The 16,478-nt window shown below is 33.8% G+C and overlaps 1 protein-coding gene across 1 annotated transcript in view; it reads right to left on the bottom strand.

Moving 5' to 3' along the window:
- The window catches only part of LOC129801097 (titin-like), a 74,784-nt gene that overhangs the window by 11,859 nt on the left and 46,447 nt on the right, over positions 1 to 16,478 (bottom strand). The window contains exons 26-30 of the mRNA XM_055845858.1: positions 7,266 to 7,434; positions 6,954 to 6,999; positions 6,600 to 6,889; positions 5,570 to 6,542; positions 2,376 to 2,697 (exon numbers count right to left, since the gene is read on the bottom strand). Of these exons, the coding sequence (XP_055701833.1) occupies positions 2,376 to 2,697; positions 5,570 to 6,542; positions 6,600 to 6,889; positions 6,954 to 6,999; positions 7,266 to 7,434 (1,800 nt within the window). The remainder of the gene's footprint in view (positions 1 to 2,375; positions 2,698 to 5,569; positions 6,543 to 6,599; positions 6,890 to 6,953; positions 7,000 to 7,265; positions 7,435 to 16,478) is intronic.

Raw genomic sequence — 16,478 nt, 5'->3', positions numbered from 1 at the left:
ACTTTAAGGATTTTAAGGACGAGTAGGTCTGTGGTTAGTGGTGATCAAAAGAAAAAACTCATTCTCGCGACTACTTGGGGAAGGGTAATCTGCAAAAAATTACTCTGACTCAAAAATGACTGGCTTTTGGTATACAAGAAATGGTCAAAAGATTACTCCTAATTGGAATCTTAAAAATTAGTAATATTAGCGTCGTAATTTGGTGAGAGCATTACTCAAGATTGAATTAGTAATAATATCGTTATTTTTCGGTTCTAAAGTTTACTCTGCCATGTGGTAACAAGAGCGACTCAAAACGACGGTCTCTTTCCGTACAAGAATTGACGCGCCAAAAATAATGCATTATGTGTCCTTGTCTACCGCATAGGTAGGAAATCGACGTACGCACTTTGAATGAAGACGTTAAGTACACTTCACCACTTTGTATTGCACTACTACCGTAGACGCTATTTTCTCAACAATTCATCACATTTTATGTCGTTTTCTACCACGTTCTATGTAAATTTCTCCATTTTTTCTCTAATTCACTACTCGCATTTGCGAAGATTTTTGTCATTCGACTCTTGCTGAATGAGGCATCCGACATGTTGAAAATTTTCCAACTGAATAGCAACAACACAAAAAAATCTTTTAAAATTTTCACTAAATAGGTCTTTTCGACACAAAATTTTAATCACAGGACACTACAGAAACTAGAGCAAACTCCTGAACCACAAAATTTCATTTTACAGAAAAATGTTTGTGTGTTTATCATGCCAAAAATTGCCTAATTTTCACTTAATTCCTGTCGGCACTGTACTTTTTCAATTCATAACACACATGTTTACCGGGAGAGCTTTTCCTGTCAATGCGTACTATAATATTGTTGAGAAAACACGCGAAAATATGAATTACTTTGCGAATTTACAGCACTGAATAGTTCTATTTGCCATTTGACAAGTTAAATTACCCCTCAGATATAACCAGTGAGGGGAAGATTTTTTATAGGGACATTGGAAGTTACTGGAAGTCGGCGTCATATTTTAGTCGTGAGCGAGTAATTTCAGAGTTATTATGACGCCAATTGACTTTCGTAATTACCGTCATATTATTCCCCACTTTCCGTCATTCGACTCTCTGACGATCGTCATAGGACCCGATTTTGGAATCCAGAATACATACATCCACGGTAATCTTACTCCAAATTGCTATTTGGGTACTTTAGATTGTTGGAGCAAATTGTTTTTGGATCCCCGGCGATCACTAATCGTCTTTAGAGAACTAAGAGTAATAAATTTAATTTCAGAAAGAGTATCGTGTAGTAGGACTGTTGAGTCTGGAGGAGTTGGCGGGAGAAAGCCCATCCTGACGAAGACTCTTCTAAGCCAACGGTACCAATCACTGTTAAGCTGGGGTGGTAACTTTAAGGGGTGCTATAATGACGGCTAACTTCAAGTTACGATACGACGATATTGACGAGTTATTCCGAAGACACAATCGAATCGGCTCCTCAGTTGGTCTTCACCAGTGATGCGAAGAGCATGCTAGATTCGTGGCTATCTTGGAATGGGTAATGAGGCTCAAATTCGGGAAGCTACCGATGAAGTATGTTCTAGTATGAGACCTGTAGCAATCTTGCTACAATCGGGTCTAGTTAAAATCGGATCATAATCGATTGAAATCGCTTTAAATTTGTTAAGGATTTCAAAACCTACCCAACAACATGAAATTTGCATAAATTGATTGAGAAATATGATCTCTACAGCATATTATACTTTTGACCTTGAAAAATCGTTATTAGGAATGATACAATGTTATTTCAATATACAAAAATTGGAGAAATCTCAAAAATATGGTTTGGTGGGAAAGAGTAAAGTGGAAACTGAAGATCATATTAATGATCCATAAGTCGACTTCTGAGATAGGGATTCTGAAAGTCCATAGTCACTATCTCTAACAACTTGGCCTCTCTTTTGTCTCATCTTAGGGCTAACTCTAAAAATTCTTAATTCAATATATATACATTAAACACGGATTAGCACATATTAAATTTTAGTTGCAAGATTTGATATAAAGTACGTTTGTAATAGAAGCAACAGGCAATATTTCGCCTACTTATTAGGCCCTTCGTCAGAAGTGATCCATGTTCAGTTGGGCGAAGAAGACTTTCAACAACTACACTGAAAGGCGGTAATTGTATATTTGAGAAAAAAGATACGTTAAAGAGAAGTGATTTGACGTCAGGGAATTCCATAACGAAACAGTATACATATTGTTTGATGGTATTTATCACCAGCAGACTTGTTTAATGGCCTTCAGACTCTATCTCTTTTGGTCTCTTTTTCCGCCCAATTTTTTGTTCGACATACCGACAATTTCTCTTTTAATTGACTCACCTGAAAATGTGCTGAAGGGTCTTGTCCAATTTCACGACCATTGAGATACCACGAGATCCGCGACTGAGGTGGAGATATGCGCGCAGAGAAGGCCACCTCGGCGCCTGGATGAGACACAACTGGCAGTGGTTGCTTCGAGAAATGTGGCTTAAGCTGCTCTTCTGACGCACTGGATGACTCATCTAGTTCTGTGACGATCACTGGGCAGGACGTTTCACACTTTCCCACCGATGAGGTGACAACACATCGATAGACACCAGAGTCCAGCACAAATGGATCTTCAATGCGAAGCACCAATAGACCATCTCCGTGATCGATGTATCTGTTGGACAAACAGTGAGAAATTCAGAGACGGCTTATGCAAGAATTGCATCCATAAATAGATAGACTTAATGAGTTGCAATCTCTTTTCCTTCTTGGACAATAATTTACTCCTTTTCGAGTTTATGGAAGATTACTTTTTATGCTTCTGACGACAATTGCTCGACGCATAAGGAATGTATTTTGCAAAAGACAGATTTCTAATCACTTTAGCAATTTGCATAAAATCCATGAGGAAATTAGTTGGTCTACCAATTCCAGAACTAATAATTATAATTATATTATACAGGCATGATTAACTTATAAGGTCTTAATTTTGTAAAATAAAATTTTAAATATGAGATGAAACGAGAAATGTTGTAATTTTTCATGTTGTTCCTTGGTTTTATATTGCACTAATGATTTATTCTATTTATTTGCTTTTTTAAGCTTTGTTGCGATTATTTATTTGGGAAAGAAAAAATATTAAAATTAATACAAGGTTTTATTGATATTTCATGTCTTTCAATATGAAGGCAACCTGAAGATTTATTTTAAATATTTATTGTTAACATTGTTAATATTAAAGGTTTATATCTGAATTAAAAACTAATGACGCTTATTCAAATCCCAAGTAGCAAACACTGGTCCTCACAATGTAAGCTTTATTAAGCCTGACGTATTGAATTAGACATACTTGTGTATTTTGAAAGTTATTTGAGTTGTTTAAAAGCCACTTTTTTGGTTTTCAATAAACATAAAAATTGTCTTAATTAATGGTCACTGTAACGTCGACATTTCGTCACTAAACTTTTATTTATTTCGATAGCAGGTAAACTAAGCTAAACTTTAGTCATTTTGCTGACGTGGAATTAAAGACGTTCAAACCATGTTTTCATGATCTAATGTCATGCTTCTAATCAGGAGCATGACATTTCCTATGTTTACAAGATACAATACAATACAATACAATACAATACAAGATAAAAGCCAATTTAATAAGGAAGAGGAAACCGGAAACCCTAAATTGGCAACCTAGGTAGTTTTAGAGATATCTCGTGAAATGTGTACGAAAACATGAAAAAATTTACACTAAAACTGGTCGCATTTTTCAGAGCTAATGTCACCCCCCTGCTTCTAATCATGTACTGCTACTTGGGATATTATGAACACACCTCAAAATTCCTAGTAAATTGACGATTAAAAACTTTCTTACAAGTTTTTTTTTAAATTAAATTAAACTATAAGAAGAGAACTGTAAGTAAAAGAAATATTTTTCAGAGAATTTTACCGGCCTAAAAAAATGAAGCTTATTAATTTATCAAAAATTAAGAAGTAGGGTAAATGTCCTAATTCAAAACCATTTCCAGACGCTTTAACTTTGACAGAAGTTTGAGCATATAAAGTTCATGTTTTTTCTGAAGAGAATTACATAAATTTACTCCGTGACTCTTCTAGAATGCTATTGTTTGATAAAAATTCTTTAAATGGAATTTGAAAAATTCTTAAATACAAGAAAAATACACGAGTGCAAAATGCTTCTATTGGAAACAAATTAATGCAAATGGAGACAAGGGAAATTTTCTAATTGGAGACAAACAGTGTAAGTGAAACCGCGACGAAAGGCATCTAAAACCTTGTTGATTTGCTCTTGAGTGTAGGATTTGTTCTTATTCCTAGTCTTTTCTCCTTTCCCATTGGATACAATAAGAAAATCTCTTTAAAAAAAATCATATTTCCGGTGTTTCCAATTGAAGCATTTGCAGATACTTCAGAAAAACCCTTTTTGTTCACGAAATATGTAATTATTTCATTTGAAAACTTCACGTACCGTTAACAATAAAGATTAACACATAATTTGCCAGAAATATTATATAAATTAAAAAAAAACGAATAAAGAACAATCACCTTTTTGTTTTTCATTAGAATACATGGTTGATTGATGAAAAATTCGATGGTGAAAAGGTACACTTTTAATTTGTCTGAAAAATTTATAAATTAAAATTTGTGAATATGAATGAATTTTCGCTTTATTTGGAGCAAAATTAACTAAATAATGAAACTTACGTATAGAAAATATATAAATAAAAATTTAATACTCTATTTAGGGTCGGATGAACGTCTGTTCGACAGGGAACCCCTATTGACACTTTTGTGAAAATGTTGAAAATTATTTAATGTATCTAGTAAAATATAAGTAATATAACGTTTTTTCTGTAATATACATTTTACTATAAACAGATATGTTCAAATTTCATATCCCAAATGGTACAGAGTAGGGTGTCAATAGGTGCTGACACGAGTTCTTAAAGTGTCAATAGACGTTCCTTTCACCCTATCATGGAAAAAAAATGTGTCCATTTGGAGTAGCGAAAAGTCTCCATTTGGAACAGGGTTTGAATTAGCTTAATTTACCCTAAATGAAATTCTAACTATAAAATTTCGAAATTTGGATACGTTTGTTAAAGAGAATCTGACAAATCTGGAGCTCGTGAATCACAAGTGGAAGTTTCTTTGACTCATGCGTATAATTTTCCAACCGTCATATGGTAATTTCTAAACATCATGAGATAGTGTCATAAGCATTTGTTACCAAATATTCATGAAATTGTATAATTTGTCGAGTAGGAACCATGAATTCTATATTAATATCTACATTCTTTGTTGGAAGTAGGAGAGAGATCTGCAAACTTTCGTAGGGGGCGATTTTAAAATGGAATTGAGCCATGTCAAAATGTAACTTAGCTTCTTATTTTATTTGTGGATTTAAATTATATCATGGATCAGGCTCAATATTATTTAAAAATAGGAAAAAAACCAAATTCAAAGCTACCCCAAATTCAAAGGTGCCCCATTTCTTCCTAAGTGTTTAAATTAAAATTTCTTATACTCACCTCATATCATTGGAATCAACAATAACTTGATCATCTCTGTACCAAGTATACTCAAACATTTCACTGCACTCAACTTCGAGTTCAAGATCGAGGGCTATTCCTTCATAAGCTCGAATATCTTTGGCCTCTTCGGGCGTCAGAGGTTTCACAATTCGTGGTGGATTCACTGGATTGTTGGCGAAAGTCACAGATTTCGAGGTTGTCATGATGCAGTCTTCAGCATAAGATATACACGTGTAAATGCCTTCATCTTCCACAGTCGCATTGTCCACAATTAGAGTTGTGCGATCATCCTCTTCTAGGATCTTGATTCTATCAGATTCCTGAACTTCTTCCCCATTGTGGTAGAACTTTCTCGCTGGCGTTGATGTTCCACGTCTGAAATCACACGCCAGAGCCAATCGACCACCAATGGCTGTACTGTTGCCCATCAATCTCCTGGACCAGACTCCTGTTCTCCGTGGGGAAGCACTCGTTGTCCTCAGTCCTCGAGAAGATCTATTGCGGCAGCAAATCACATCGAGTCGAGCTGTAGCTTCGATTCGTCCAAAGTCATTCTCAAGAGTGATCCTGTAGAGTCCAGCATCTTCCTGAGTGACTTGCTCAATCTCTAGGATTCTCAGATCATCACATTCTTTAACCGTTATCCTTGCTGTTGGAGTCACGATTGTACCATTCATATCCCAGGTGGCCCAGGGTGTTGGATGTCCAGCAATCGCGCATTGGAAGCGGACATTGTCACCTTCTTCAGCTACTCGATTTTGCGGAAGTGCATAGAATTTTGGGGCTGAGAATTTGAGATGTTTGGAAGATGTGATGTCGATACAGGGACTCCTAAAGGACATATGATGGGGCGAACTACTGCGAATTGGAGTTGTTCTTGGGGTTGATCTTGGAGTTGACTGAGCGGAGAGAAGCATTCCTGGAGGACGATTAAGCTGCTTACTCAGGAGGTTCTCCTTCTCTTCAGGCACTGTAAGGAGATTGAAATTGAAGAAGAGAGTAAAGAATAGGATAACAAATTTTATACCGTCAACAATTAGAACTGCTGAAGAGTAGGTCTTCCCAATGGTGTTGGAGGCGATACATGTGTAAGATCCTTCATCCTCGGGAAAGACCCTTGCAAGGGACAAAGTAGCTTTCTCCCCATCATATTTGCTGGAAAAGTCATTTCCCATCTGCATTAGACGGCCATCCTTTTCCCAGAAAATATTCGGTTCAGGTTGCCCAATGACTCTGCACTCTAGCGTAACTGCGTCACCATCGCAACACCTCAAGTCCTTAAGATGACTCAAGAATGATGGCAATGTCTCAACATTGCTGCAAGAAAAAAAAAAGAAGATACTCAACCTGCTGACAATTTTCCTTTTATGACAATTCTCACCTGTGCTTGATCGATCCCTTATCCATACTTTTAACCTTGTCTAAATCTGCAAATGGTGGTGAAAAAATGTTTTAATTAGAAAATGACGTAATTGCGCGTCTTTTTGCTCTTAACACTCTATTAGCCAGAGAGCTATTCAACACTGGATAATTTTTTAATTAACGATATTTCCATTTCATTACCAATCTCGTGCACCACCACTTATGGATGCAAGAAAAAATGCGAAGTATTTTGCGACATGCAGAAAGAGATGTTTAAAATTGCATATACACAAGAGAAAATTCACCATGAGAAGATTTCTTCTTTGTTTACCTTTGGCATAAATCTGCAGGGAAATTATTGCTTTGGCCTCTCCATGGATATTTGTAGCAATTGTTGAGTAGGTTCCAGTGTAGTCCAATTTGGCTCTGGGAATTTCTAAGCGGTACTCTGGACCATCTCCCACGCGATGGAAATGTGGAGCATCTTTGTAGTATTCCGGCTAGTATTTGGACAATGAAAAAGAAAATTTGCATTATTGAACTATGTTGAAATAATAAAATCAATAAGCCTGTATAGGTCAACATTTGGAAAAGTGTAGTTATAAGGATTATTTTCCTAATTTAAAATTATCCTAAGTAAATTAAAACCACAGGGAAATTGAATGCTTTTATCATTTTAATAGAAAAAATAATAAACATAAAAAAAGTTGCGGTTTTCTGTTTAAGGACAGAATCACTGAGAAATAAAAGAGGGTGCAATTAACTTTTTTTCCTCCTAACTTTAACACTTTTTTGGTGTAAAAATGTATCAACATTTTTAATATTAATTTTACACCTTTTAAAGTGTAAAATTAACATGAAAAAGGGTAACTTTAACCCATAATACACCTAGAAAGCATAATATTTACACCGATTTCGGATCAATAATGCAGGGTAATATTAACATTTCCGGAATGTTATTTTAACTTTTTCGGATTACTCTCAGAGATCACATTGACAGTAAAATGCTCACCGTATTTCGTTAATTTACGCATTTGCATTGCAATTCTTACGCAAATTTTCTATTACCGTATTACCTTTTCTCACACTCGGTGGCACTAAGTGAAAATAATATAAGAAAATTGAAGAAATAAACTGAAAATACGAAAAAACAATGAGCAAAAAAAATTGTAGGGAAAAATTGATCGTACAGTTGTTTTGCTCACCGTTTATCGAATTTTCGTTTTATTTCTTCAGTTTTCTTATATTATTTTCACATAGTGCCACCGACTATGAGATAAGGTAATACGGTAATCGAGGATTTGCGTAAAAATTGCAATGAAAATGCGTAGATTAACGAAATACGGTGAGGCTTTCTCGGTGACGGTGAGCATTTAACCCTCTAACGGGTAAGATCGTCTCCAGGCGGTCTTCACAAAAATCACATTTACAGCAGCGACAATAAAGTTTTTATTTATTTAAAAGTGCTATAGTGTCCTCGGTAATAGTCTTATAAACATCTCTTGAAAGTTTGAACTCAATTTGACTCTTCGTTTTGTTGCTATTCCCAGTTTTGTGTGACAGGTCAGAGAAAAAGCAACAAAAAATATTTGTGCAAAAAAACTCATTTCCAATTTCCATAAAAATACCGATTTAAAGTTATCTGACTAAAATAAATTTATTTTTTACTGAAAGATACGTCATTCTACTTTGTATATTTTATTTAAAATAATTGAGAAAAACTAAAAATGTGAATTTTAGAAGCGAAAAGAGTTTTAAATTTTTTTTATATTTCCTCACCTAGCGCCTAAACAAAAAGAGATAATGAAGAATTGATGGTTTTTTCGACTTTATTGGATCATAATTATCCTAGAAAACATTGTTTTAGACCTTGTTTTTTCGCATATTAAAGAAAACACCGTTAGAGGGTTAACTGTCAATGTGATTCTACCCTAATTCAATTTTATTCCGGGATGTAGTATATGAATTCCATGAATAAGCTTCAGGATTATACCACATAACTTTTTAATTATTCCTAAGTTTTATAAGGGTATATGGCTCTTCAGTAGAGTCAGATCAAGTCTATGCACATAATTGTGTGTAATATCGTCTGGATCCCGAAAAATAGGCCACGCCCATCTTTAGTTGAGGCCAGAAAAAGAAAAATAAAACAAGTTGAAAGTGGACTATTATTATCACGTAATTGTAATTTTTATTTTATCTTTTTTTAAGTTTAAATTTCAATCATTAAGACAGTCTTAAACGGTTAAGCAGCACAATTTACCACCGAAGTCATAGGCTTTTTCTTCAGTTTTTTTTCAGTTTGAAAGAAATGTTTATAATACAAAAAGTTCTATGCTAATTATTTTTTAAAAGTTGCGGACATATTGTTGTAATTTATGATCCATCTAAACAGGGGCATGACGTTTCCTATTTTCCATATGTTTCTAGCGTGCCGAAAAAACTTCTGAGTTTATTAGCTGTTTTCTATCATTGTAGAATGAATTAGCAAATAACACAAATACAAAATAAAAGCCAATTTAATATAGAATAGGCAACCGAAAACCCCGGATTGGCAACCTACTTAGCTTTGGAGATATCTCGTGAAATGTGTACGAAAACAGGAAAAAATTTACACTAAAACTGGTCGCATTATTTCAGAGCTAATGTCACCCCCTGCACCTAAGATTTAAATTAAAATGGCGGTGTTCCTTCTTGAACAGGGAGTGATTTAAAAATATTTTTAGTCAAATGCGAATTAAATTTAATATTGAAGTAAGATTGCAATATTTTCAAAGTATTGGCTATACTGAATTTGTGTTATTTGAAGTTGTGTTGGCTATTATTTAAGAGCTAATTCTTAAGTATTTGTAACTAAAATAACAAAAAAAAACTATCAAAATTAATCTTGTTTTAGTACTACAATTTAGACAGTTTTCTTTCTTTTCACAGGTTTTTGTGTATCGTTCTACATCAGGTACTTAATTCATATTAAAAGCATACCATAACACTTTTTATAGGTCAAGCAGAGACACAACTTTCTTTGCGAATATACCACTTAAAAATTAATTATGATTATTCTGAGAAACATTGTGACTCAGTCGGATTAATAAAGCCACTTAAGAAATACATTCTCGATATAAATGAATAAACTTTTTCTAAATCCATCAGCAATAAAACATAACTGAGTAATTTTGTGGCTTTCTTCCTTTCTCAAACAGTAAACTGATCATTATAAAATCCCCATGTTGCCTAATGAAGTTGAAAAATTGCAATTTCTTCTGATAGACTTCAATCCAATAATCCAAACCAAGACATAAATTAGCCCCTTTGCTCACTGGAAATCAGCAATTTCTTGCATTTGTGAAACACGAGAATCGAATAAAGTGGATATGTGACCGAAAGGAGACTCTGTTTACAATTAAATAAACCACAACCAAATACAGTGATCAATAAACATTGAATTTGCTTCATTGCATGAAATATGAAAATTATGTGGTGAATTTTTATTAAATAGTTTTTTTTTGCCATTACAACAAGAAATAGCGTTTTATTGAATTAATTTTATTAGATGTTGCAGTTGATGAATTCACAAAGACACTGCTGGAAATCACTTTAAATTGCTTCTTTCTATCGATTTTGATGGTCTTTGGGTTTGATCATGACAAATGGGAATCAATTTGCTTCATGCAGTGCATTTAACTCTACTCTGCCGCAATAACAATAATTTTCCCTCAAGATCTATACAGAGCCAATTGATCATTTGACCCAATTGAGGAGGGTAAATTGATTTGGGAATGTTATTGAATTAAACTTGAGCTAGTTTCTTTGCATAAAACTCAAGTTCTATTTAAGGAGACATCTCCCCCATCGCTCTTCAAGATAAAAGATTACAATCTGCAATATTCAGTGTCGGTTAAATGTTGCGCACAACAGCAAAAAAGATATCTAATCCCACCGCGAGATACTTTTTTAAAGATAAATTGTCCAGAGTACGGAGAAAAAACCTGTTAGTGTACAGAGGTGTGCGACGTACTATTTATTGTGGCTGAGTTTTTAAAAAAATACTCCTACTTTACGTAAGAAGTATTTAATATTCTTAGGAAAATAAATTTAAATTTAGGCAATATCCATAGATAATGAAATAATTTAATCATAACAACTATTTTACTTCTAAGGCGCTGTAATGTTTGGTTAAAACTTGAATTCCAATGCTTGGAAAGTCTAGTGGTAGTCAATGAGATCACATGAAGTGATTTAAATAAGATTAAGTATATAAACAGGAAGAGGTGGGGCTACATTGAGAGCCTTGGCTACATTGGGAGTCTTTGCTGCGATTCACATTTTCATCTGCAAAGCATTTCACTATTTTTATAAATTGTTTTTTGAAAATTGTCTTTTTTAAATATTCAAATTGTAAGAATCTCGAAATTTTTGTACAAGTAATATAACGGCTTATACGACCAGATTCGGGATTTTCTTCCATTTTACCCGATGAGGTCGGTTTTGAAGTCGGCGGTAGCCGCAGATGAAAAAGGATTTTTTTAACACTGTATTTCCACATTATTGTATAATCTAACCAGGTGGACAATAAGTACTTGAAATCCTTAATTAAATTTAACAAAAAAATCAACTATTTCTTAAGAGAAACAACACTATTTAAAACCACCATCAATATGGTGGTGAAAAAAGAAATAAATTTATTATTATTTTCCTTTAGGTTTTAAAAGATCTTTGTATTTAGCTTCAAAATTTAAGACAACACGAGAATAAATGCCACATAAGTTCAACGTTTTTTACGGGAAAATTTAAAGAGACTTGTCATTAAATTCTGAGATAAATTGTCGTTTATATCGACTGATATCGTATCTGCATACATATGATATTTTCATTAAATTTTTTTTGAATATAGTCAATTCAGAAAATTTTCTAAAAATATGTTTCTTTTATCCTTATATTTATTTTCTCTAAATTTATAAATATTAATTGTTTTTTGAAATTCTAAAACTGCAGATATGATAACGATGAATGCAAACGTCGAAACGAAACTTAAAGTCTTTTAATATAGGTGAACTGCAATTTGTGTGATTTGGAACACCTTGCAATTTTGGACACTTTGAGGGTAAAATTGGACACTAGAAACAAATTGATTAAAATTATTGCATTTTCATAAAATATTTAATAAGTAATACATTCTATTTAAATATTTGTTCTTTTTAGAAAATTTTAACACTGAATTCGATGGATTTTGAATATGATTTGAATTAAAGCTGCTTTGTTGAAACATCAGTGTGAGCAGTTTATTATAAGAAATATGACAGAACTTTTTTGTTTATTTCAGTTTTATAGCTGCGGTAAAGTACTAATAATTTTTCATGGAGTTTTTAAGTGATATATTAAATATTCACTGTATGTTGTGTTTATTCCCGTAATCAGTGATTTGTTCATTAGATTTTGAGTGAAATTTTCCTTTTGAATTACGTTTTATATGTAGAAAAAAAATTTATCAGAGGTATACCAAAAGGGTGGTACTTGTTATTTTGGACAGGTGTTGTTTTTCTCGAAATTTTGTCAATTTTTAGTTTTTGTGATCACTACGTTGTAAAAATTCGTGAATAAATAAAGGATTGTCATCTATACGAATGAGATGCATTACAAAAAGCCTTAAAAATAATACTAGAAAAGCAACTTGGAATCCGAAGTGAAATATCCCTTGGGGTATCATGTGGTTCTTCTTCATAAACAGGATGAGATCTTGGTAAGTCAAGTTCTTTATATAGAGAACAATGGGCATTCTTTTAAGGCAGATTAACTGTCTAAAATTACAAACAAAGTGTCCAAAATTACAAGAAAGGTGTACAAAGTTACAGTCAAATCCATCTCTTCATATCAATTCATTTTTAGACGTATTAAGAATAATTTTAGTATAAATAAAGACGATAAGCAGCTTGAAGATTCCAAACGACGCCCCTCAAAAGGAAATAACAAAAAAATTGAATTTGCATTGAAAATATTGTTTGAGAGTTAGAACTTTTGATGTTTATATGCACCATGTCCCAAATTACAAACACTTCCCCTATAGTCCTTTCTGTCTCATAGGGTCTAGTCCACCTCTAATGATAAAGAGAATTTATACATTAGAAACTCTCACTAAATATGAGAGTAGTATTGAAAGATTTTGAACGTCCTCGCTTTAAAATTAAACAAATGCAAAACAAATTTAGCATTTCTGTTTCAGTGTGAAGTTCATTTCTTTCGACGTTGAATAGAAATACGATATTTTAAAATCATCATTATCAGAAATTTGAATAACCTTATAATTATTATCAATTTATTGGCTTACTGCTGAATGTTAAAACCAAAAAGACAATTCGTGGGTGATCTTGGGCTTTAAAATGTTTGAAGTTTAATCCATTATTGTTTAAATTTACTCTATTTTTCGTTCAATCAACATCTATTTGTCGATTTTTGAATGTTTCAGAAAAATAACAAGGTACAGGAAAAATAAAAATTTCAGGAAATGCACAAATTAGATAAGACTTTGGAAATTAACTTTCAAAATTTCTAACATGTATCGCACGTTACAATAACAATGGGATAACATAAAATGTTTGTGAACCTAATCATTCTGTATCATTTCAGTGTGATAAATCCTACAAATACCGTTGAGGGTTAATATTCTCATCAAGGAAAGCTTAAAATAAACTATATAGGAATACTGCCTTATGTTTTATAAAACAGGCCCCTTCGTGGATGCGGCGCACACCTCCATTAGTATACACAACTTTATTTAGTCACTCTGTGCGATCTGCAATGTGTGTAGAGTAAGTAAATCGTGATATGATTGCAATAAGACACACTCAATCTTCAACTTTCGCAGTTTGATGTTTGTCTGAGATTATATTCTCCCTCCTGGGTTGAGAGACACAAGTTGCTAGAGCAACATTGACGAAAAAAGTAGTGTCTCGCATGAATCACACGTCCTTTACCGTATATGAACTTTTGGTGTAAATCAGCATTTTTCACAATAATCACCACAGAGAGACAAAAGTCTCGCTCGATGATAGTGAAATAGAACTAAGCGAAAAAATATCATTTTGATATACTAAATCTTCATTAGAAACGGTCATGATATTCATCAAATTGCTGGGGACTATGTTGCATGAATTGATTGATTTAGGAGGTGTATGGATTATGTAAATTGAGGTGCAGTTGAGGCATAAAATATATCCAGAATTGCCAATAGTGCTCTCACAAATCACTCAATGAACAAATTATCACACTCTATGACTAAATACAGGCAATTATTCCACCATTAATAACACTTTTCAGCAAAATACCTCGAGGCTCTAGCACTTATTTGAATGAAATGAACTCCTTGGCAATTTACATTCAAATTCAGTGGTTTTATGAAGCAGAAGATTTTTTTTTGGCGGGAATATTAACTTTGCAAAATCAATTTCACGCACATCAATCAACTGGAATTCTTAAGATGTTTATAATGATTTGTTTTGAATGTCAATGTTTCACCCAGAAATCACGAGAAATTCACAATTCGACCCACGCGTTTCAACAACTCGAGCACAACTGAACCTGAAGCGCCACATGAGATTCATTGATCCCTCTCCTGCCATTCTCCATACCACCGACAGTGTTCATTTTTTCCAGACAAAAAGAGTCAAGCATATATCAGTCGTAACTCCTCATCTGGAATCTTGAATCTCACGATTAGTGGTTACATTTTTACCTTGCGTGCTAACAATTGTTTTCACAGATGGCACAGTCACTTCCTATATGTCACTATCTCTGCAACAACCTGCCCAAAATCCCCACAGACACATTTCCCACGAGGTGAACGCGATCTCTTCCCATGGATCCGTACACCCACCCCACCAAATTCAAAGTTCTTCTTCATAGTCAATATGACACCATCTACTTAGGTAAAAATATTGTCATTAGGCAGTATGGTTGGTGGAAAGAATTGCTTCCAATTATGGTTGTATCGTGCATAGCGTGTAACAGAATTTGCATATCCCGCATAGTGAAGCAATGGATTGGCGGAGGCAGCAAAAAATGCAATAAGAAACGATCACCGCAAGACTTTGGATTCAGCAGCTTAGGAGGACTGCAATTATTCAATGTGCGTCGCTACTCTTTGGCTTATAAATTCACTTGAGAATGACAAACATGCCGACAATCGCGACTCTTGATCCATGTTTAGCTTAGTACGTTTACCTGAGTTCCTGGATAGAGGAAAATGTCCATGCTATGTACGATCGGTACGATCCCAAGCTTCATAATGAGTAAAGTTATCCTATGTTTCCCAATAAATGTGATTCATCGCACCATATATTTCAAAAAGTTAGAGAAAGTGCCTAGTTTTTAAAATATTGTGGAGTCACATTTATTTAGAAACATAGAAAAAATTTAATCATTACGAAACTTGAGATCATATGAAGCATGGGAACTTTACTCTACTTCTAGTTAAAAGATAATAAATGGTTAATATTTTGCTGATTGATTCTTTTGATATTTTTTTTAAATTTTAACACCATGTAAAGTAGAATTGTGAGTTGTGTAATATTCCAAACAGGAATTTTTATCTTATTATAGAAGACTTCCGGGATATAAGCGTAACTAAAAGAGGTGGAATGGCTTTTCAAAAAATATTAAAGGCTAACTTCAAAGGACAATGCTTTGCCTTCAATTGTCTTTGCCTTCCACCCATTAGTTGTCATGAATGAAAAAGGCTTCTCTTTTCACACAGTGTCTCATATAGCTAAGCCTTAATAGTTTTCTCTCCCGAAGTATATGCTTAACTGTTAAACTCTTTTAAAGGATCGAATTGAGTAAATTTTTAAAATATCACTATATAATATTCATTGCCCGGGTCATTATTATGAATCGTGGGGAATCAGTGGCGCAATAGTCAAGACCGTTGGCTCTTGGGCGGATCGATTCCCTGGCTCGACTTACTGTTGTGAGTTCGAGGCCCGCCCGGTGCAAAGATCTGAATGTCTAATTTAGGCAATTTTCATATGTTAATAATGTAATATAATGCACCGCTTACGCCCAACACTCCGGGAGCATGGAAGAAGCATCCACAATGCGGGGAAGGTGCTCCTGGGCGGTCCACAATGGACTTAGCAGATTTTTCCAACACGAGATATGGACAATGTAAAAATGATTACCTTTGTAAAAAATGAATATACATATCTCAATACGATTAATAATAATAATAATAATCGTATCGAGACACTTTATTTGATATTGTAATCATTACAATGTGACCCGTGTTGGAAGAATCTGCTGATCGTAGATCGCTTTCTTTTTCGTGCTCCTGAAGTTCTTTGGGCCAGAGGCGGTACAACTCACTGGTAAAAATAAAAGATCAAATTGATCAAAATTTGATCCTTTGTAAAAGATAGATCAAATTTCTAACTCTGAATGCACATTTATCATAATAGAACTTGTTAATGGCATCAATCCTTTGCAAAAGGATCAAATTTAGATCAAGTTGATCTTTTTGAAGTGTTACATTATGTTGTATAACAGTGAAAATTTT

This window comes from Phlebotomus papatasi, chromosome 2 (genome assembly GCF_024763615.1).
Source record: "Phlebotomus papatasi isolate M1 chromosome 2, Ppap_2.1, whole genome shotgun sequence".
In the NCBI taxonomy this organism is placed as follows: domain Eukaryota; kingdom Metazoa; phylum Arthropoda; class Insecta; order Diptera; family Psychodidae; genus Phlebotomus; species Phlebotomus papatasi.
The sequence above is the reverse complement of the archived record's forward strand: the minus strand, read 5'-3'. Positions and strand labels throughout refer to the sequence as shown.